This window comes from Panthera tigris, chromosome A1 (assembly GCF_018350195.1).
Source record: "Panthera tigris isolate Pti1 chromosome A1, P.tigris_Pti1_mat1.1, whole genome shotgun sequence".
NCBI classification, from domain to species: domain Eukaryota; kingdom Metazoa; phylum Chordata; class Mammalia; order Carnivora; family Felidae; genus Panthera; species Panthera tigris.
Genome location: NC_056660.1, coordinates 137,529,294 through 137,553,946, shown reverse-complemented (window position 1 = coordinate 137,553,946; position 24,653 = coordinate 137,529,294). Strand labels below are relative to the sequence as shown.

General features: G+C 41.0%; 1 protein-coding gene across 1 annotated transcript in view; it reads right to left on the bottom strand.

Moving 5' to 3' along the window:
• ARHGEF28 (Rho guanine nucleotide exchange factor 28) overlaps positions 1 to 24,653 on the bottom strand; it is a 303,361-nt gene that overhangs the window by 232,488 nt on the left and 46,220 nt on the right. Inside the window, exon 2 of the mRNA XM_042988302.1 lies at positions 12,529 to 12,572. Coding sequence (XP_042844236.1) covers positions 12,529 to 12,561 — 33 coding nt within the window. The 5' untranslated portion in view covers positions 12,562 to 12,572. The remainder of the gene's footprint in view (positions 1 to 12,528; positions 12,573 to 24,653) is intronic.

The following is a 24,653-nucleotide window of genomic DNA, read 5'->3' as shown; positions in this document are numbered from 1 at the left end:
TTGGGATTCTCTCTTTCCCTGCCCCTCCCCCACTTACTAGTGCTCTCTCTCAAACACACACACACACACACACACACACACTTAAAAAGAAAAAAGAAAACTTCCAAGAAGATACCAAATGTATAGCTTTCCAGTGTCATAACTTACATACAATAATGTATCCCACTCCTACCCTAGAGATATTCCTGGTTATGGAACCAGAGTAGCTTGGGTAAAGTCCTGCTCTAAGAAAAGAAAGCCCACCAAGATAGAGAACTTGTAAGATTAGAACAGATAGGGTATATGGCTGCAAAGCAAGAGATGAATGCAGGAGATAATATTTGAGGGGGAAAATAAAATAATCACAAAGTCTAAGGAAACGGCAGATCTGAAGAGGTTAAAGGCAACAACCCAGAGATGAATTTGCATAATGGCTGAGGAGAGAAAAGAGACCACCGTAATCATCAGCACATCTTGATGACTGATCAACTACAGAGAATGAAGGAATGCAAGAATTAGGAAAACTCACATGTAAAGTCACCATGCCTGGAAGAATGATGGTAAGGGAACAGCAATCAGGAAATTGGACTGGGTTTTGGTTTGGAGGAGAATTTGAAAAACTGTTTAAAATATAACAGTCTGGATTTGAAGCCAGTGCTCATTAAATGAATGGATACAGCAAACGGGCCAGCTGGAAATAGAAGGTGTGGCCTGGGCAGAGGTCAGGAGAAGGATCCTCATGTGGCAGTCTTCAAAGAGGTCCTGTGGTTCAAACAACAAGGAAAGGTAAGCTTGCCTAGAAAGAGAGAAGAAAGGGGTGGGCCCTGGGAACACTCACATAAAAAGAGGAGAAGAAAACACAATAGATGAATAAAGAACTTGAGAAGAACCAGCAGAGTTCATGAACACTAAGAATCACGTTGGGCAACTGCCCCACCTTGACGCCCACCAACTTATCATTTCATTACATTGGCTTCCAAAGCTTTCCATGACCTGGCATTCCTCTTCTCTCATGGGTCTTTTGCTGTCCCCTAAATATGTGAAGTCAACTCCTACTTCAGGGCCCTTTGGGCTTCCTGATCTTTCTGGAACACTATGGGGGATCCTGGCTCTCACCCTATCTCACAACACACAGCATTCTCTATCATATCACGTTGTGTTGCCTTAACACACCACTAACTCAATGTCCTATGTTTTTATTTGTTTACCTATTTATTGTCCATCTCTCTACTGTCAAGTGGGTTCTAGGAGAGCAGGATCCTCGAAACCTGTTTCCCTCTGGGCTATATCCTAAGTGCCTAGAATAGTGCACTGTATTAATTGGGGACTTAAACACTTCTGACTAAGCAAGAACAAAATTGGTGAAGTTCATGAGATCAGTTTTGATAGAAAAAAGGTTAAAGCCAAAAGCGTATCAAACTTTGAAGAGGAATAAGTCAGGAGTTAAAAACAACCTATTCAAACCATACACGTGCACATCTTCACGGGTCAGAGGGAAGAGTTGGTTTTTTTTTTGGTTTTTTTTGGTTTTTTTTTTTTTTAACGTTTATTTATTTTGGAGACAGAGAGTGAATGGGGGAGGGTCAGAGAGAGAGGGAGACACAGAATCGGAAGCAGGCTCCAGGCTCTGAGCTGTCAGCACAGAGCCCGACGCGGGGCTCGAACTCACGGACTGCGAGATCATGACCCGAGCCGAAGTCGGATGCCCAACCGACCAAGCCACCCAGGCGCCCCGAAGAGTTTTTGATAATACAGAATTACTTCTGTAACAGCACTTCTGTAACAGCTCCCTTTCTAGAACGTGTTACTCAAACATTTTAACTAAATCACATCTTATATCTTCTGAGGGTTCTCTGAGAGAAAAATCTGACCCATATGCATGTCTAAAATTCTTAAAATGGTAATATATTTTAAAATCAACTAGAACAAAAACGTCAATTACTTCACATTCTGCGTTAAAAAATACAAGGCTGCATATTACCCAAATTGGAGGCTGTCACTGAAATATGGGAGAGAGATAATCAGACTTTATGACATGTGGTACTAATTTACCCATAGCCCCCAGCCTACCCACAAAGAAATTCCTTCCAGGGGGGGTGCTGGGGCTGAGTCTGCCAGCAGTTTCCCATAGCTGTTCATTTTACCTTGGAGCCTTTTGTCAGACGTAGGTCTTATCAGTGGTGACAGAAGGGGTACCAGAAACTGTCACTGAGCTAAGAGGAAAGGGACAGGGATGAAGCTAACGGAGGACTGATGTAACATTGTAAGTCATAGGTTTTGCTGATGTCTGAGAAGTGGTTTTCCCCTTTGCTCCTGCCATACCATCGAGCCGTCTCTTGCAGCAGTGAAGGAGCTCGGGACGTCCAGGAATGGACATCTGGTGGCTGCTGGCCAGGCAGGATAAAGCAGTTACCATGGATCTCCTGTACCACGGGTGGAACATGTTGCTTTGGAGTTTGCCTGCCCTCTCACAGGGACAAGAGGACAAAAGGCAAAAAGGTAAAAGGGGGACCAGGCAGGACAAAGTCCAGTTAGCAGAAACCAAGAGCCTAAGTGAGCCCAGCTAAAACAGTGATGGAAGAAACCAGGCAACAGGTGACGGCTGAGATGCACAAGCTGCTGTGTTGACGTCAGGAGACTTAATTTGCTAAAAATAAATTTTCACAGTCAACATGTGATCTGCAAGTGGTTTTGAGGCAAAAGCTCTTCCTGATTCCATTCTCAAAGCCAGAATTTATTGGTATGTGCCAAAAGACACCTTCACCCATGCCCTCTGACACCTGAGCTAATGAAATTTCTATTAATTCGAGCTGGAAAACTTAATGAGGCAAATGAAAAACAATTACTGAGTCCAGATTTTTTTTTTTTTTTTTTTTTTTGAGTAAATTAGTTTTAGAGGGCCAGGGCTTGCCTAGACGTAGTTATAGGCAGGATCCTCTAGCAAGACCAAAAAAAAAAAAAAAAAAAAAAAAAATGGGGGAAGTGGCACCATTCTTCACGATTAAAGCTCAAGAGAGACTGCAGGGCAGTAACAAAATGGTGCCTGTGGGTGCTGGCCAGTGGGAAAAACCACTGGAGGTGACAGGACAACGGGAAGGTCATTTTAATTAACCAGTGAAATGGGAAAACCCCAGACTTACTGTGGGCTCTACCTCTCTCAGAGTACAAGTATTTTACGACTTCTAATACAGCAGTAAAAATTCTTAATGTCAAACCAACTCAGTTTCATCAGTCAGGTAAGTCACTCCCCCTAGGAACCTTAACTTGCTCATGTCCAAGGGAGGGTGGCAAGGCCAAAGTCTCAAAGATACGCTCCCTTACTATCATTGCCATAATAGTCAAGAGAGACCAGTCACAGGCAGCCATCAGGGATGCAGAGCCATAAGCAGAGAAGGGGCAGCATCTGGAGGACAGGATTTCCTTCAACAGGAACCAGAAGCCAGAGGGAGTCTGCAGCAATCAGGAAGGAGGCGTCTGCCAGGTGAGCAGAGAACAAAGCCGTAAGTCACCGCCTCCATAGGAAGCTGCCTCCCTCGGCTAGGAAACAGGCCCTGGGACCTGTCCTCAGGTCCTCCCCCCATAAGGCTGGGACCAAGAAGACTACACTCGGCCAAGGACTCAAGGAAGTTACTCCAAGCCCCAGAAATAAAAGTGCTTGACTGGGGGAAGTTTCGCTCAGTTACCTAACGACCTAATCACATCTCTAAACATCAGATTACACTTTCAATTAATCTACACAATGAGCCCAGTAGCAACCAATATTCTTGAGACCAAACACAGCAGGATACCATGAAGTGGGAAGAATAACCAAGTACTAAGGGAAGAGGGAAGCAGCTTAGATCCAGCTGGCAACAATGCACTGCCCAACAGTTAAACAATTCGCAGCCTCCAGAGAAAGAAATGATGAGACACTTCTCAGTCAGTTGCTACGATTAACATGCCTGAAGGGTGGAAGAGAGCAACAGCTCACACACAAAGATTCACAGACACACCCTCTGCAGATGTTATAAACATCTCCATGGATTAGATACTCCCATTAACCAGAATTTGGGAACCAGTAGAAATGAAGCACCATAGCAAAAAAATAATAAGTCAAGAAATTTTTGAACTTTCTTAAAGCGTACAAGAGTGAATATACTTCCTTTCTTTGCGCGATGAAAATGAGAACTGATTTCATAATTACTAGTTATTGAAGCTAAACACAGAAGATATTAAATATACCAGGAAGTTATTTAATGAAATGCTAAGTGTTCTATCTCATTTGCAAGGCAATTCATTAAGATTTGAAATATGCACCCTCTAAGAATCTATCCTATAGAGACAAAAATATGAATATAGGAAGACATATAGACAAACATATCTAGTGAATGGTTGTCAAGAACAGAGTAAATACTCATCCACAGAGGTGGACGACACCACAGTGGTCCACACCCACTCATTAAACAGAATGACTTTGAACTATGTCTAATGATTTAGAGGAGTTTCTACCAAGTATTGCTTAGTTGGAAAAGATACAGAAGTCCAAATATGATCTAGGTTTTTTAATGATTTTGTTAAAGCTTGTGTCTAAATTGATGTACAGGGCTGTAGGAGCACGCAACAATGTGTAAATATATACAGTAAGTGTGGTTCTCAAACTTTAGTGTGCAGAACTACCTCAAAGTGGCTTTAAAATGCAGATTGCTGCCCCACCCCCCAACCAGAATGTCTGATTCAGTAGGTCGGAGGTAAAGGTCTCAAATTCTTTTTGCCTACAAGTTCACAAGGGATTATAATGCTGCTGACAAAAATGCATCAACTTTCAACAACAGCAGTTACCAGGGAGGACAGAAAAGGAGGTATAAAATGGAGAGGAATGATTACTGAGATCTGCTAAAGATCCTAACAGATTTTCCATAGGATTCCTTTCATGGAACAGTGTTATGTACAAATTTTGCAAAAAGTAATTGCTAATAATTTGTGCTTATTTTTTTTGTAATGAGCAAGTGTTATTTAACTAAGTTTATCTAGAATAAAGCTATTTTCATTGCGAAAAAAGCCTTTGCAGTCAACAAGTTCCCAAGGAAGAGCTCGTCTGTTTTATTCACAGCACTGAGCTGTTTTGGGGAAGATTAGGGCTAATAATAACTTACATAAAAATAAAATGTGGAAAAAAGCAAGTTCCTAGATCAACAAGTTTAACATGTATCTGTTTTATGACATTTATTAATCTACAAAAACTTTGAGACAACTCAATTTAACAAGTAGTCAAAAACACCGAATAGGAAAAACACTATTTGGCTTGTGGATGCAAAATCTCTTCCTCTTTCAAAATTCAATCAAATACCAAGTAAGCAAAATCTCACCTCTTAAGCTCTACTAGCATCATTTCCGATATTTTTATGTACAAACTAGGAAACAAAGGACTAAAAACAACAAACTAAAAAAATAAAAATAACTTAATGGCTTCCAATACAGGACTTTCAAGCTCCCAAGTGGTGTCAATTAAGAAGGTTTAAGACAGGGGCGCCTGGGTGGCTCAGTCGGTTGAGCGTCCGACCTCAGCTCAGGTCATGATCTCGCAGTCGACGGGTTCAAGCCCCATATCAGGTTCTGTGCAGACAGCTCAAGAGCCTGGAGCCTGCTTCAGATTCTGTCTCCCTGTCTCCCTGCCCCTCCCCCACTCGTGCTCTGTCTCAAAAATAAACAAACATTAGAAAAAAAATTATAAAAAATAAAGATGGTTTACGACAGAGAACATCTTTGGGACACTTGGCAGGCTCAAGTCAGGGAAACATCCAACTCTTGATTTAGGCTCAGGTCATTATCCCACAGTTTGTGAGAGCGAGCGCCAAGCTGGGCGTGGAGCCTGCTTCAGATTCTCTCTCCCTGTTCCTCTGCCCTTTCCCCATACACATGTGCATGAACACGCTGTTTCTCAAAAAAAAAAAAAAAAAAAGAGAACATCTTACATCAATTAATTATAATTGACACTCTTCCAGGCTTTCAAACGTCATGAGCTTCATCACTACAACTCTTTGCTAGCCTAACACTCCTCCTCCTCCTCCTCCTCCTCCTCCCCAAAGCATGTTGTCAACTCAGTCTACACCTTAAGCCTAGACCTCAAGCCAGACTGCATGTGTCTGCTATTTTCCTCTATCGTGAACAAACAGCCTGACCTTCCAAAGCGGCTCCTTTAGTGCCCCCTTAGAACACAGATGCAGGAAGCTGCTCAGAGGCTGAAAATTGGATTTGCAAGGCCCACATCCCCACAGTCTGCAAATCGGTATTATAAAAACTCTTGGCTACCAGCTGCCAACCCCTGCTTCTTCTCTAATCTTATTACAGGGCAGTGTTTCTCTTTTCCTGCAAAAGCAAGTCAATGAACCTCCATTGTTCATTTTAAAAATTAGAGGCAGTCTGTGACTAAGCTGAGGAATATCCTTGCATCCCCAACACTGTCTCCCTTCCTAAAGATAAGCAAGCGGAAATAGTTTTCAAAAAATCTATAAAGTTCTATAGCACACCAGACAGAATCAAAAATTATCACACCCTCTGAAACGAATTCCTGAAATAGAGAAAAATATGTTAATTTCTTTCTTTGTGCTCACAATAAAATACCCAAGATGATGAAACTATATGGGCATAAGAAATAGACCAAGATTCAAAAATACTACAGAGAAACTAACACAAAGGAATGGGAACGACAATTGTGCGGGCAAAAAAGAAAAACAGACTCGACAATATAGAACACTTCAATATAAAATTAAAAATGCTTCTAGAAGTCAGACTACAGGAAGGACAAAACAGTCTAACCTTGAAATAGCAGTTTTAGAAAGAGAAAACAATAGTCAAAGACCTAGAAAAATGAAACTTTAAAAAGGAAACATGGAAGTTTTCTTCATGGATCCAAACAAAATGCATGGGGGAAAAAAGAATTCTTATATCCACAGATTTTCTATAGGTATAGAGATATCTCTTCATCTTTTTTAAAATTTTAATGCCAGTATAGTTAACATCGAGTACTATTTTAGTATCAGGTGTACAATATAGTGATCCAACAATTCTATCCACTACTCACTGCTCTTCATGGTAAGTGTGCTTTTAATCTTCTTCACCTATTTCATCCTCCCCAACAACTCCTACCCCGTAACCATCAGTTTGTTCTCTGTATTTAAGAGGCTTTTTTTTTTTTTTTGGTTTGTCTCTTGTTTTCTTTGTTCATTTGTTTTGTTCCTTGAATTCCATATGAGGGACATTGTATGGTATTTGAAAGTACAACATCTGAGGCACCTGGGTGGCTCAGTTGGTTAAGCATCTGACTTCGGCTCAGGTCACGATCTTGCGGTTCGTGAGTTCGAGCCCTGTGTCAGGCTCTGTGCTGACAGCCCAGAACCTGGAGCGTGCCTCTGATTCTGTGTCTCCCTCTCTCTCTGCCCCTCCCATGCTCATGCTCGGTCTCTCGCTGACAAAAATAAAGATTAAAAAAAAAAAAAAGAAAGAAAGAAGGAAAGTACAACATCCATGCATGACAAAACCACTCAACAGGAACACCTGGGTGGCTCAGTCAGTTAGGCACCTGACACTTGGTTTCAGCTCAGGTCATGATCTCATGGTTTGTGAGTTCGAGCCCCACAATGGACTCTGCACAGACAGTACAGAGCCTACTTGGGATTCTCTCACTCTCTCTCTCTCTGCCCCCTTCCCTGTGTGCATCTACTCTCTCTCTCAAAATAAATAAACATTAAGATGTATATGTGTGTGTGTGTGTGTATACATATATATATACACACACACACACACACACACACACATATAAACCCTCAACAAAGTAGGTTTAGGGGGAATATACCTCAACATAATAAAGGGCATATATGAAAAAACCATAGCTAACATCATATTCAATGGCAAAAAACTGAGAGCTTTTCTGATAAGGTCATAAACAAGACAAGGATGTCCACTCTCACCACTTTTTATTCAACACAGTACTCAAAGTCCTCTCCACGGCAATCGGACAACAAAAAATAAAAAAATAAAAGGCATCCAAATTGGTAAGGAAGAAGTAAAACTTCCACTATTTGCAGATGACAAGGTACTAAGTATAGAAAACCCTAAAGAGCATCAAAAATCTACTAGAAGTTATAAAAGAAGTCTACCATTTTTGTAAGTAAGGATTCTCTTTAGTGACCAAGAAGCAAAGACTTTTGAACAATAAATTCTCACGTCGAAACAGCTTATGATCAAAGGAACGGGAAAAAATATATATATGTATCACCTGAACAAAGTGCCTTTTTGTAGAGGGTGAGTCCAAGTTGGGAATAATTTCTATCAATTTTTTTCCTCCATAATTATCACTCCATTTATGTGGTCTAATCTTCCTTCAGATAAATCTTACAATTTCTATTTTTTAGAGCCCATTTTAATGAGATTTTTCATTAGCATAATTATTATTTTCAAATTTGAAAGTATCTCAGTATGCTATCAGTCCTTTAAACTTTCTAGTTTTATTTGGATTTTACATTATACACTTGCCAAAGATAATTTTTGTAAAATAACCAATCATAATAAGATTGTTAGCACATAAAAGTATCAAAATAAAGAGATCCAATATATTGCCATCAAATAAAAAATCATCTAAATATATGCCTTAATAATTAATGCATTAATGTCAATAAAAGTCAACACAGATATAAAAAGAACTCTGGAAAAACATACCAAATATCAGTGCTTCTACTGATGACAGGATTAAGCATAAAGTTTTAATTTTTCTTGGTATTTCCTATTTTTATAATTTATGAAATATAAATATGAATTTTAAAAATTAAACATTTATACATGAGACTTTATTAAACTAGAAGCTACAAGTAAATATTTATCAAACCTCTGAAGACAGAAAGCAGAGAACAGGTCTACCCCAAAATACAAAAACAAGTTTTACTACAGTTCTTACCTGTGCTCTGTTTACATGTTATTAATTTGGAAGAAATTGAATTTAGACTTGTTTTTACTATAATATACACTCTCTGACCTCTTACTACATATGTCCAAGGAGTCAAATTGGCTGAGATCAATTTTTAATAGTGACATAAATGTTTAAGTGGGTTAAAAGAATCAGGTTACAATCTATATACATACCAAGTAAGAGTCATGTTAAATATATATAACATACAATTATACATATCAAGTGTCATGTTAAATATACATAATATACTATTTCTGTATGTATACATCATATACAGTTATAAATTCCATTTATATTCCACTAAAAAATTTCTAATCATTACATGTTTGAATTTTATCTTATACTCATTGCAAGAACTTCTAGATTTAGACAGATTTTATCGTGTACCATGCTGCTGTTTCCAAGTCTTCCGTGTTACTGTGTGTACACAGTAACTTAATTTTTTAAAAAAATTTTTAATGTTTATTTTTGAGAGACAGAGCACTAGTGGGGGAGGGGCAGAGAGGGAGACACAGAATGGGAAGGAGGCTCCAGGCTCTGAGCTGTCAGCACAGAGCCTGATGTGGGGCTCGAACCCACGAACTGGGAGATCATGACCTGAGCCAAGTGGCATGCTTAACTGACTGAGCCACCCAGGCACCCCCATAACAACTTTTTAATGCCAAATTGTAATGGAATCATTTTGAAAGCATTTAATTCATGTATGAATTTTAAAAATTAAACATTTATAAACCAGAATTTAATAAACTAGAAGCTACAATATTTATCAAACCTCTGAAGATAGAAAAGCAGAGAAGAGGTCTACCCCAAAGCACAAAAACAACTTTTAGTATAGTTCTTATGTGTGCTCTGTTTACATGTTATTAATTTGGTAGAAATTGATTTTAGATTTGTTTTTATTATACCAACAAGGCACACATGTAATCTTTTTTTTAACTTGTTTTATTTTTTATTTTTTTAAATTTACATCCAAATTAGTTAGCATATAGTGCAACGATTTCAGGAGTAGATTCCTTAGTGCCCCTTACCCATTTAGCTCATCCCCCCTCCCACAACCCTTCCAGTAACTCTCAGTTTGTTGTCCATATTTTTGAGTCTCTTCTGTTTTGTCCCCCTCTCTGTTTTCATATTATTTTTGTTTCCGTTCCCTTATGTTCTTCTGTTTTGTATCTTAAAGTCCTCATATGAGTGAAGTCATATGATGTTTGTCTTTCTCTAATATCACTTAGCATAATACCCTCCAGTTCCATCCACATAGTTGCAAATGGCAAGATTTCATTCTTTTTGATTGCTAAGTACTACGCCATTGTATATATACACATCTTCTTTATCCATTCATCCATCGATGGACATTTGGGCTCTTTCCACACTTTGGCTATTGTAGGTAGTGCTGCTATAAACATGGGTGTGCATGTGTCCCTTTGAAACAGCACACCTGTATCCCTTGGATAAATGCCTAGTAGTGCAATTGCTGGGTCGTAGGGTAGTTCTATTTTTAGTTTTTTGAGGAACCTCCATACTGTTTTCCAGAGTGGCTGCACCAGCGTGCATTCCCAGGCACACATGTAATCTTAAGTGACAACCATTTGAGCATTGTAAGCAAGGACACGCACACATAGGTAATAACTATACCGTGACATATGCTGGAATGCACAGTGCATGTAAGAGCATCTCAGCTTCAGAGATGTTAAAATGAGGGTGGAAAAAAACTGCACTTTAGAAATGACAAAGTGTCATTTTAATAAAACATCTATAGGTACTCAGATTATGAGTAACGTTTTCTTAACACCTTTCACTTACTCCCTTTCATTCCCATTAGTATATCCTGTTTATTAGACAAAATTATTTTTACTTTTGTCTGGTCTTTTTAAATCCCTTCTTTCCTTAGGCTATGGGTACTGACTCTTCCTTAGTCTGATGATAATCTAGTAGGTAGGATACTACTACGGTTGTAATATTTGGAGGAAGCGGGTGGACATGATGGAGGGTGTTACAGGTCTTCCTCAAGCTGCCCTTGTCACTGTCACTATCTGAAGGGTTAGCAGATAGGACCGGGTATATAGTAAACTTCAAGTCAACGACAGCTTGTTTCATGATAACATAATTGAAAGCACAAAGTATATACATGGAGCATTCTTTATTTTTCCACTTATTAAATTAGTAATGTTTTCATTATTCAGTATCCTTCCCAAAATTGTTTTCAGTAGCTGCGTGCAGTTCTCGTAGTATTCTCTTCTTAATGTGGGACCTTGAGGTTATTTCCCACACATTACTCATCTGATGTGTGAAGTGCAACTCCTTAGAAGGGAAGAGGCAGTTCTGTGTTACAACAATAGTTGTAAATTCTGAGTTAGAATCAGGAGCTGCAACCATGGCTGGCCCCAGCTTCCCATCCTCTATCGTACTCAAGTCTGCCATTGACCTATTTGACTCTAGAACCAGGGACTTGCTCTACCGACCTTGGTTCTTTTGACATCAAGCACAGAGTAGTAGTATCATTCACTTTTTCTCTATAGAAGAGAGTGGAGTATATCTAAGTTTGAGAGGGCAATGAAATGGATCAACAGATTTTAACTGAAGATTCTTATTGTGTGTTCTAGTTCCCTGACACTTCATTCTATTAAGGATAACCTAAATTGAGGTCATATTCTTAGTCTAGATGCAGTACTTTTGCTGAATTCCATGAGTCGATGATTCAGAAGTTACCTGAAACCACAGGTCCCACACACCCATCCATGCCCACGCTATACCAACTCAGTCAGATTTCAAGGAAATAAGGGGGGTGGGGGGATGAAGTCCTATCCCATTTTTTTTTTTAACGTTTATTTATTTTTGAGACAGAGAGAGACACAGCATGAACGGGGGAGGGTCAGAGAGAGAGGGAAACACAGAACCCGAAGCAGGCTCCGGGCTCTGAGCTGTCAGCACAGAGCCCGACGTGGGGCTCGAACTCACAGACTGTGAGATCATGACCCAAGCTGAAGTCAGACGCTCAACTGACTGAGCCACCCATGCTCCCCCTTATCCCATTTTATATGTGAAGGGAGCATCCACTGACTTCTCTGTTACACTCAGTTAACTGTGCAGAAGAGCAGAATCTTCCCTCAATGCAGAAGAAACACCTGTCTAGGCATCTCATGGGCATCTCTGTCACCCAATCCTCCACCTATTCTGTGGATGTCCCAGCACTTTGCCCTTTGAATTCCTATTTCATGATTTTAGCTGACACAAATGCCACTGAACGTTATCCAAAGACGCACCTAGAAGACATTCTTGACCATTATCGGTAGATCCTAAAATACAACATTCGAAAACCATTCACATGAATGAAATGGGTGTTTGTGAGTCCAGAAGTTATACAGTTTAAATAAAATTACTCAGATAAGTATCATTAAAACCCAGACTTCAGAGCCAAGAGCCAATGACTTTTAAAAGGGTCCATACACATACTTGAAGCAAGACAGTTCACGTTTTTTGGTTTTTTGGTTTTTGTTTTTTTTTCTTAAGCCTCAAACAGCATGCAAAACCTTTCTCTCCACTTTAGTCACACGGGTTTTGAGTGTAAGAAAGGGTCATTTAGACCTGAAATCCAACACTTAGAGACTTACGTATAGAGGAACATCGCTGCAGCTCAACTCCATGGCTTCCGCATCTGCAAGGAAAATAACGAATGACAACCGTTATTACAGGAGGCACTGCATAGCCAACCAGAACTGTGTCCCTCCCTTCAGTTATCCAGGGGGGAGAAGTAACGATAGATGGGAAAATTGCAGAGACAAAACCATGAACTACAGAAAAGAGATTCCATCTGTATCAAATACCACCCCCCTTTTCTTCTCTCACGTTAATTTCCACACCTAAAGGAAACCTATCCACCCCAGGTAATATTCTATTGACTGCTCTTGAGAGAAATATTTCCAAAAGCCAGGAAAGTCTACATAAACGTGCTCAAAGTTTTGCCTTAACTACTTGAATAATAGAGGTCTCTGAGGTTAGAGTTCACCGCTGTCCAAATGAGGCAGGAGACCTCAGGAGCAAGACACTTCTTTGCTGAACATCCAGAGGGCAAAGGTTTCAGTCATGTGATCTCAGGAGGGCGGGTATGTACTCCAGTTACCAACCTCTCCACCAACTGCATGCCTGCCCCTGTAAAACCCACATCCAGAAACCACCTTGAAACTTAGGGAAAAAAAGCAACCATCATTCAAGACGTTCAATGAACACCTACAGTGGGCCAAACAATCCACAAAGATGACCGGGAGGTGGTTCGGCCCTCAAAAAATGCACAGCTCAACAAGAGAGCCCTAAAAACCGGGACAAAGTAAGGAGTGGGCTGGATGAGAACTGTGAATGGGGCAAGACAGAGATCCAACCACCACCCGAGTTCTGCTCACCAGGCCAATCCTGGCTCTGCCTTCCCAGGCCACACCAGCTGCAGTACCTCGGCGATGGGTGACAGGGCACATAGCAACCTGAATTGGGACGTTTAGTGCAATAATACCCCAAGTATACACTTGGCAAGAAGAAAAATACAGAAAGTTTTTTTTTTTTTTTGTAACAACTTTTAACTTCAGGTTTATTAATACTTCATACTCACGCTGCCACTGGCACCCTCCTAGGTCACAAGTTATACTCCCTAAGTTATCCTGAGAGAAGACCAAGCTCATTACCAACACACTGTGCCCTGTGGCCGTTTATGTAGACCCACTTAAATGGGCTTACCTATTATCATCAGTTCTTAATAAAACTTGCCTCATAAATTAGATGAATGGCTTAAGAATTCCAGGAAGGAATCTTCAAATGGAAGACAATACTAACAAGAATATGACAAATCAGTCTCTCATTCCTAAATACGAATTATTCATCAGCTCTACTGGGAAATTAAAATGACTATAAACAATGCCTTATAATCTCCACCCACCCACCCCCTCCCCGCAAAAAAATCAGCTTTCAGGTATGTAAATTTTGAAAGTACACCCAATAGCATATACCACGATCCCTGACCCTAAATGTGTGATGTGCTTCAAGGTATCACCAACTGTTTTTAACCTGTGTTTACAGGCATGCCATAAACCATTGTGATCTTTTAAAAAACTTTCACAAAACTTGATACAATTACAACCTTTTAAAATTTTTGCTTAATAGCAAGAGTGCATTCTACAGTCAATGTGGTTTCAAAAGGACCGAAATGCACAGAAAATAATATGTGCATTCCTTTATGAACAAAACTTTGAAGACTATGGAGTATTTTAATGAATCTTAGAATACATCATCTGTGTAAGAGGTTTGCCATACACTCGTAGAAGTGCAGATGTTTTCCCTTACTCAGCTTTCTAGATTTTATCTGATAATACATCTACAAAAAAACACTTCTGGGGCACCTGGATGGTGCCAGTCAGTTGTGCATCTGAGTCTTGATTTTGGCTCAGGTGATGGTGCCAGGGTCGTGAGATCAAGCCCTGCTTCAGGCTCAGTGTTGAGTATGAAGCCTGCTTGGGACTCCCGCTCTCTGCCCCTCTCCCCTGCTTGCAGAAACGAAGGGAAGGTGGGAAGGAGGGGTACAGAGGGAGAGAGGAAGAGAAACCAAGAAACCACTTGTGAAGAGAATACGGACTTAATCTGAAGAGTGAATTACTTCTTTAATAAAGAGTAATCTCCTAAGGGAAAAGCATTCAACTACAACCACTAGGTAGGGCAGCTGCTTGGATAAGAACCTTAAAAGGCACCGTAAGTGAAATTCATTCCTTGTGTCATCCATGGGCAAAGTATCGTAATGAATTTCAAACACAGTCCAATCCACAATTTCTGTAATGACATTGCTAAGGACCATAAAAATCCATACACCATATTGAGTCGTATTGGTTATACTGTGGCAAAGTCTTTTAAAAAACTGTCCCACTTTATTTAATATGTCCTACACAATTTTCTCTTCCCGAAATAGAAGTGTTCTCATTTTTCTACAAAAAGTGGCTGTTTATGACATGTCTGTAAAAACATCCATTTTTCCAAATACATATAGGCCTTTCCATCAAGAAGGGGTGATATTTCAGTAAGTGAAAATTCGTAAAGGAAATTCAACTGTCAGATAGTATATGCCATCATAACATTTTCAAAAAGAATATTAGTACATGTTACCACTGTTTTGTCCCTTTCTTGCAGTAATTAAAGTTTGCAACTTAAAAGCATAAGAGACTTAAAAAATGAGAACAAACTGAGGGCTGATGGGGGGTGGGAGGGAGGGGAGGGTGGGTGATGGGTATTGAAGAGGGCATCTTTTGGGACGAGCGCTGGGTGTTGTATGGAAACCAATTTGACAATAAATTCCATATAAAAAAATAATAAAGTTTACAACTTAATAAAGCCCTCATATCTGCAGGCTTCAAATTCTTGGGGGGAAAAAGCCTTCTAATCTATATAAATCTTTGAAACTGAATGTTTCACAGGTTTTGTATTTTTAAAACGTAACGACTTCTAAATTATAGGAGAACCGACTGACATCAGGGAAGATGGGAGTTTGCAGCCACTTTATTTTTTTTTTAATTTTTATTTGTAGGAGAGAGCATGTGTATGTGAGAGAGAGAGAAAGCCAGAGAGGAGCACAGAGAAGGGGGACAGGGTGAGAATCCCCAGCAGGCTCCAGAGTCAGTGCAGAGCCCGATGTGGGGCTCAGTCTCACAACTGCTAGATCACAACCTAAACCAGTATCCAGAGTCAGGTGCTTAGCTGACTGAGTCACACAGGTGCCCCATGCAGCCACTTTTAAAAATTAATAAACTTGTGGGGCGCCTGGGTGGCTCAGTCGGTTGAGCGGCCGACTTCGGCTCAGGTCATGATCTCGTGGTCCATGAGTTCGAGCCCCCGTGTCGGGCTCTGTGCTGACAGCTCAGAGCCTGGAGCCTGTTTCGGATTCTGTGTCTCCCTCTCTCTGACCCTCTCCTGTTCATGCTCTGTCTCTCCCTGTCTCAAAAATAAATAAAAATGTTAAAAAAAATTAATAAACTTGTATAATTAGTGGATGGGATTAATACATAAAGCCCCGAATTTTTAAGTTTAGCCAGCACTGCACTTGTATTAGAATGTATATATCATAATGAGGTTCTCTTCAGCTGTGACACACATTAAATCCAAATTCAAAGTCAAAGTGCTTTGAACCAGACATTCAAACAGAAGGGTTACAGAGTAGGGGCACCTGGGTGGGTCAGTTGATTAAGTGGCTGACTTCAGCTCAGGTCTTGATCACCCAGTTCGCGGGTTGGAGCCCCATATGGGGCTCTGTGCTGACAGCTCAGAGCCTGGAGCCTGCTTCAGATTCTGTGTCTCCCTCTCTCTCTGCCCCTTCCTCATTTGTGCTTTGTCTCTGTCTCTGTCTCTGTCTCTCTCTCTCTCTCTCTCAAATTAAAATAACAAAAAACTTAAAAAATTAAAAAGAAGGGTTATAGAGTATTTTAAACCAAGGTTTTCAAAATAATGACCCATTTGTTTTATTACTTCCGCTGACATGTATTGTACATCAATGTTTTTAGTGAGAACAAAAAGGGTTATTAATCGCATTTAATCTTCATAGGTTTTTAAATGTGGAGTAAGTTTGAAAAAATATACTGTTGCGTAGTACAATTTATAAATTAAAAAAATAAGGATACACACTTTTTTTTTTTTTTTTTAACTTAGTAAGGGTACATGACATCTTGCGAATCTGTTCCTTCTAGGTAAGCCTTTGTCCCCACTTGCCAGGCTGCGGGTACTTTTCCCACAGGGGTCTCAATGCAGGCTTACTAGACTAAGGAATAAGCTGTGGGGTTTCCCGAGCTCCACCCACCCCCCCTGCTGAGGTTCTAGGTGGCAGGGGCCTGCGAGCTGGACTGCAGAGCAGAGTGCAAGGTCACACCTCTTTAAAGCTAAGAGGGATCCAGGGGCGCCTGGGTGGCTCAGTCGGTTGAGTGTCCGACTTCGGCTCAGGTCATGATCTCACGGTCTGTGAGTTCGAGCCCCGCGTTGGGCTCTGTGCTGACAGCTCAGAGCCTGGAGCCTGTTTCAGATTCTGTGTCTCCCTCTCTCTCTCTGCCCCTCCCCCGTTCATGCTCTGTCCTGTCTCAAAAATAAATAAACGTTAAAATAAATAAATAAAAAATAAACTACAGTTCTCAGCCTTGGTCCCAAACTTTTTTTTTTTTAATTTTTTTTTTCAACGTTTTTTATTTATTTTTGGGACAGAGAGAGACAGAGCATGGACGGGGGAGGGGCAGAGAGAGAGGGAGACACAGAATCCGAAACAGGCTCCAGGCTCCGAGCCATCAGCCCAGAGCCTGACGCGGGGCTTGAAATCACGGACCGCGAGATCATGACCTGGCTGAAGTCGGACGTTTAACCGACTGCGCCACCCAGGCGCCCCTGGTCCCAAACTTTCTAAAAGCCCCTATCAGAGACAGAATCATTTGAGGTACATGTATTATATACTCAAATACTCGAAGTTCAAACTGATATAGGTATAAAAAACCGTATTCTCATTTGAATGTTTCCAAAACTGATGCTTCCTAAATAGTCAAGAGCAGCAAGGTCTGTGCTCACTTGCAGAGATGCATGGCTAAATCATATTGTGCCTCCTTTATTATCAAGGTTAATAACAAAACCAGTTTGTATTTGCTAGACAAGTTCTACACACACCAGCTTTTCACCACACAAATATCATGGTCTACCTTTCCTAATTTGAGTTCTCCATTTGGATTTTCTAAAATTCTTAGGCTCGAGTACTGTTTTAATATTTTATTTTTCGGGGCGCCTGGGTGGCGCAGTCGGTTAAGCGTCCGACTTCAGCCAGGTCACGATCTCGCGGTCCGTGAGTTCGAGCCCCGCGTCAGGCTCTGGGCTGATGGCTCGGAGCCTGGAGCCTGTTTCCGATTCTGTGTCTCCCTCTCTCTCTGCCCCTTCCCCGTTCATGCTATGTCTCTCTCTGTCCCAAAAATAAATAAAAAACATTGGAAAAAAATATTTTATTTTTCAAAAACGTGTCTTGGGAAATTTAAGGCCAATTTCCAGTCTTTCTTGCAGACACCAGAGAATGATAGGGGGTCTTGGTACACAGCCACAATTTTTAAGTTTGCTCCCAAAACAGAGGAAAAAATTCTTATAAAAAGAACATCATGATGCAAAATATTCAATATTTCACACATACTAGAAAGAATGCCTAATGTTTCAGGATCTTCGTTTTGCTAGTTACTTCTAATAAAAATTAGACCATTTAAAAGGTGAAGAGAATATTCCAACTTAAAAATAAGAGAAAATATAACATTCAATTTTCACAGTAAATAATCATTCTTGACTTTATGAAATTCTGGGTTTCTAAGACTAACTCCATATAAAATCTATGACTTGAACTTTGTGTTTGAACATGCCAAAAACTTTGGCTGGTACACCTCTTACAAAACCTATTAACAAATAATGGTCAAATATTTACTAATACTGTTAGTAACTATACTTGGAAGGCTAATGATGTGGTTAGGCACTGTGCTATGTATTTTACCAACACCTCAGAGAAGCCTCACAGCAGCCATGAGAGGAACCATGGAGGAAGTCTTACTTGCCTGAATCGTCATTTACAAATCCCTGCAGTTGTAAGGTTACACTGAAGCAAAAGTTACCCAAACCTAAGAATAATTGTTTTAATTTTTTTTTTACATTTATTTCTTTTTGATAGAGACAGAGCACAAGTGGGGGAGGGACAGAGAGAGAAGGAGGCACAGAATCCGAAGCAGGGTGCAGGATCCGAGCTGTCAGCACAGAACACGAACGCGGGGCTCGAACCCACAAACCGCGAGAGCACGACCAGAACTGAAGTCAGACACTTAACAGACTGAGCCACCCAGGTGCCGCAACCTAAGAATGATTCTTGAATCAACTGACCACCATGAAGATTAGGAACAACTCCCTCCCACGTTTATTCTTCAGTTCCCGCCCCCTTACTTAAGGCTAGCATCTGTTCTCCACCCAGTCCCCCTTGTACTTTAGATGTTTTGTAGTTACATGTTTTGGTCTTGAGGTGGTTACTGGGTGTTATAAATATAAAATACCTATCAAGATAAAATTGGAAATCTTTTTTTAAAGATGAAATTAGGTTAAATAAAATCGAGAATAGTATTTTTCAATATTGGCTAACTTCTCAAATCATGATCCTACTGATCAATGAGAATGTGGCAGAGATCCACTAACAAGTGAAAAAAGAAATCATAAGGAGATAAAGCCTTAAAGATCATCGCAGTATTAAAGGAAGAATTTCTTCTCCTCTTTATCCTATGAGAAAATGGAAGAACTTGTTAACTAATTCTAATAAAAATAACCCTCACGATAGCTCTTCGAAAATACAGTATGATATGCATGTATTTTGTATGAGAGCTTTATTTTTGCATGTTTGTTTCATTGTTTGATGTAAAATGCTAATTAGAATAAAGATGTAAGGTGCATTTAAAGAAAGTTTGAAATGTAGTAATTTTCTAAGAAATTACACTCTGAGAGAGAGAGAGAGAGAGAGAAAGAAACAAAGAAAGAAAGAAAATACAGTGTGATAACATGAATGTCCTGCTCTGCAATTAACAAATTTGGCAGACAAAAACCATAAACGCCCCCACCATCACTCCCCTCCTCTCTCCCTCTCCCCCCACCCCGCACCTCCCCCCACACACTACACTTGATGTCCCTCCTAAGAATAAGAATTAGAGTTGAAAACTGCAAGGCACGGGGCGCCTGGGTGGCTCAGTCGGTTGGTCGTCCGACTTCAACTCAGGTCACGATCTCACGGTCTGTGGGTTCGAGCCCCACGTCGAGCCCCACGTCGGGCTCTGGGCTGATGGCTCAGAGCCTGGAGCCTGCTTCCGATCCTGTGTCTCCCTCTCTCTCTGACCCTCCCCCGTTCATGCTCTGTCTCTCTCTGTCTCAAAAATAAATAAACGTTAAAAAAAAGAAATTAAAAAAAAAAACTGCAAGGCACTAGGTCACGCTACACATGGTAGAACAGGTATTCGAGCTTCCTGCTTCAAAGCTTGTACTCCTACCCATGATGCTGTGCTGCGTGCTAGCCACAGAAGTCAAATACAAAGTTTTATAGGGGATACTCCTTTTCATAATAGAACCCCAGGCAAATCTCTTTTCTACCACTGTTTCCTATGAGACCTTGGTCCTCCTTTTAAGGAGATTCCCTGTAGGGAACGTCCCTGATACCTGCTCTCCCCAGGTAAGACAGTATCTAGTGTCGCCCTCTGCACTTCACAGGAAGAAAGAGAAGCTCGGCAAAGTTGCACCACTTAGAGATCAAGCAGCCACAAGCGGCCAAGCGGGCGTGTGAATCCAGCCCATCTGACCTATCCAGCCCATGTTCTCCTTAGCCACAGCACAAGGTCCTTGTGTCACATAACTTTGGTCTCAAAGATAGCAAGTTGCTTGGCTAACAAGTAGCCAACACCTCATAAGAGGAGAGCCTCAGAAGCAGCCTGTATATGAACTCCACCTCTGCCCTATTCTAACTGTGTGACTTGGGCCTGAAGTTCCCCTCCCTGGGGCAGTCACTCATCCCTGAGTAATAGTGCCTACCTCATAAGCCTCTTGAGAGGATTGAGACAGCTGACAGTAATAACAGAAAACACTTAGTGCCCATCAAGAGCACTCAAAGGCTAGCTTCATTTATCAAGCTTATATAAAGGGTTTCTTAAGCATTTGAGTATTTTGAAAGACCTCTAAATATCAGACTTAACAAGATGAGTCAGCACTAAGTGGGGCCAGGCTCCTCTGAAATGGGTCCACCCAGCTCAGCCTCACCCCAGCCCAGAGGAATCTCCAAGCATCAAGAATTCTGAATAGTATTATGCCAGGCCGGTGTGTGATTTTACACAGCTGAATGAATACTCCCCCCACTACGGTCAGAGAATTCAAAGGGTAGAGCTATTCCTACTGACACAACTCGACAACCATCTCTGTTTTAAACCTTCACTTGGAAATGATGAGTCACAGCTCTGTCAACAAACCTAGAAGTGTAGAATTGTATCTATATTTCACAACTGTTATGCTAACTGGAGAAGGAGGAAAGAACACATGAACAACTGGGAGGGAAGGCCAAGTCTAAGGAAAAAGCTTCAGTGTGGGCACAGTGAAAATGGGTAAGAAGAGAGCATTTTAGAAATAAGCCTGGAGCGCCTGGGTGGCTCAGTCGGTTAAGCGTCCGACTTCAGCTCAGGTCATGATCTCACAGTCCGTGAGTTCGAGCCCTGCATCGGGCTCTGTGCTGACAGCTCAGAGCCTGGAGCCTGTTTCGGATTCTATGTCTCCCTCTCTCTCTGACCCTCCCCTGTTCATGCTCTGTCTCTGTCTCAAAAATAAATAAATGTTAAAAAAAAATTTTTTTTTAAAAAGGAAGAAAGAAAGAAGCCTGTTAAGGAGTACTGATGCATAGGGGCACTTGTACCCCAATGTTTATAGCAGCACTCTCAACAATGGCCAAATTATGGAAAGAGCCTAAATGTCCATCAACTGATGAATGGATAAAGAAATTGTGGTTTATATACACAATGGAGTACTACGTGGCAATGAGAAAGAATGAAATATGGCCTTTTGCAGCAACATGGATGGAAGTGGAGAGTGTGATGCTAAGTGAGATAAGCCATACAGAGAAAGACAGATGCCATAGGTTTTCACTCTTACGTGGATCCTGAGAAACTTAACAGAAGACCATGGGGGAGGGGAAGAGAAAAAAAAGTCAGAGAGGGAGAGAGCCAAACCATAAGAGACTTAAAAACAGAATAAACTGAGGTGGTTTTTTTTTTTAATTTTTTTTTTTAACGTTTATTTATTTTTGAGACAGAGACAGAGCATGAACGGGGGAGGGTCAGAGAGAGAGGGAGACACAGGATCGGAAGCAGGCTCCAGGCTCTGAGCCCTCAGCACAGAGCCCAACGCGGGGCTCGAACCACAGACCGCGAGATCGTGACCTGAGCTGAAGTCAGACGCTTAACCGACTGAGCCACCCAGGCGCCCCTAAACTGAGGTTTGATGGGGGTGGAAGGACGGGGAGGATGGGTGATGGGCATTGAGGAGGGCACCGGTTGGGATGAGCCCTGGGTGTTGTATGAAAACCAATTTGACAATAAATTTCCTATGAAAGAAAGAGTGCAGGCAGAGGTCTGAAGATTAGAAAATACAGTAACTATTCAACAGATCCCATTAATTCAAACCAGTGGGAGTGGTGGGAGTGGGCAGGAAGAAGGGGAGTCAGTCTGAAATGGTGCAGCCTGAATGAGAGAATGTTTATGAAGTACCCAGAGGGGTGTGAGCTAGCTGCTAACACAATGTTCCACCAAAACTGGCACACTCACTTGTATTTTGCAGGATGTATTTGCATTCCAAGCCTTTTTATATATCAGTTCAACATTGCTTTTCCTCACTTTTGCGATCGATCTGTTTAGTTGCATCCTTCGTCATCAGTGCAAAGCTCTATCACTCAGCATCTTGGGCAAGATACAGCCTATCAAAGGCGTCAATGTCCTCATTCGCAGTAGGTCTCTGAGGTCCCTCTATCATGTCCAGAAGTCAATTTACTGTCACCTGCTCCGTGCAAAGCACCACGGAGGCTGTCATGAGAAAGATTCACATACATAAAACACCACCCCCATCACTGATGAACTCACAGTTTGGTTCAGGGAATATCTATATCCATGAAAACCTAAAAGTTTTAAGGAGTAATACACCATCGACCTGACAGAACATGATAGTGTTAGGCAAGCATCAGTGACAAATGAGTTATAAATGTAATGGGGGGTGGGGGGGCAGGGAGAAGGACCAGCATGAAAAAAAGGACATGGACTTGTGCTATTTAGGAAAAAGTGATGAGTCTGACAGGCTGAACTAACAGGTTTGGAAGGAGTAAAGGTCATTGGCCCCTTACTTTTATACATCATCCATCTCGAAAACACACCAAACCTGTGACAGAAGTGAACAACAGACTTTCAGGGGCCAAAAGTCACCTGCCAGAAACTTAATAACACCAACTTCATGTCTCCTTTTGGTCAGAATTTAACAAAATATACTCCAGCTTTTCCTGTAATTTGCTTTACTTTTGCTTCCACAAACAAGTTTAGGGAGGACCCAATTGGTACTGATAGTTCTTTACTTGGACAAATGACCTCATTGGATTTATCAGACCCTGGTGTCTTCACCAGCTTCTCATTTCTGTTTTTTATTTCCCACACTTTTTAATAAAGCAAGGAAATACACTTGACCCTGGACACCCTAAATTTACTCTGCTTAGGTCTATTTATAGATGGATTTTTCTTTGATACATATAGTCGGTGCTCTGAATTCATTTTCTCTTAGTTTTTTTTTTTTCACATTTTCTTTTCTCCAGCTTACTGCATTATAGAAATACAGTATATAACCACATGATGTCACTTAGGTGGAATCTAAAAAACACAACAACAACAAAGAAAAAAAGACTCACAAACACAACAACAAAAAACTGGTGGTTGTCAGAGGGGTGGAAGGAGAAGCAAAACAGGGGAAGGGGATTATGAGGTACAAGTTTCCAGCTGTGAAACAAGTCAAGGAGATGAAAAGTATGCACAAAGAATACAGTCAGTATTATATTCACGTAGGGTGAATACACTTATCATGGTAAACACTGGGTATTGCTCAGAACTATTGAATCACTATGTTGTACATCCATAACTAGTTTAACATTCTATGCCAACTCAAAGAAAAATTAAGACATTTTTTAACTGGTATAGCTAAATTAGTATACCTAATTCTAGATAATAAAACTAGTGGATCTATGTGTAAAACCTGGAGAAACTCTAGAATGATCATTTAACATTTAGAATTATGACCTTCAAGCAAAGATGAAAAGAAATGAGACTTAGCCTTAGAAATAGGACTAGTCTCAAAATGTTTAATTTAGTTCAGCACATGTACTCACAACTTCCTATATGCTTAGTACTGAGGGAGGAAAAAAGTGTCTCCTTTCAGGTACATATCAATCTATTCGACAAGAAAGGGCTTACAGATGTGAAGTAGGTAAATAACCTATAGAAAAGACAATACCAAGGATATAGAAAGCCCCTAGGCACCAGAATGTCTGCCCCATGGACAGAGGAAGACAGGAAGACCACAAAACCCTTATGGGGTTCTAGCAGTAGAGAGAGGCACAAACACTCCCCTCTGTCAGTAGTTGGGGTATCAACAGGGCTCCCCAAGGAGACAGAGCCTGACCTGAGCCTTTTATATAGTTTGTCAACTAGGGGCACTCCTATCCCAAAAGGCATTTAGAAACAGGGCAGGACAGCTTTTCTGGTTCTCAAATGACTGGGTCAGCAGGATAGAGAAAAAGCAGAAGGGGAAAGGGAGCTGCTATAATGCCAGGTCAACCCTGCATAAAGAAAGGTCCCACCCCAAATGCCAACACAGATCTCTGTTGAAAATCACCGAGGCGGACAACAGACATTCACCAGGTACACCATGAAATGGAACAACCTTTCAAGCCCAAGAAGGAACAGGCAGAACCCCATGTAGTACGAAAGGGTTGTTCACGGAGGGACAAACACCTCCAGGACAGAAGGATGGAAACACGTTCAGGGTCCCCATGATACACCTTAGTAAGTTATGTGAGCTTCACGCCAGCGAGCGGCTTTAATGCACGAGAAGGATGTGACCTGAACTGTGCTTTCAAGAGGCCACTGTAAGAGTAGGTGGAGGAGGGATTCTG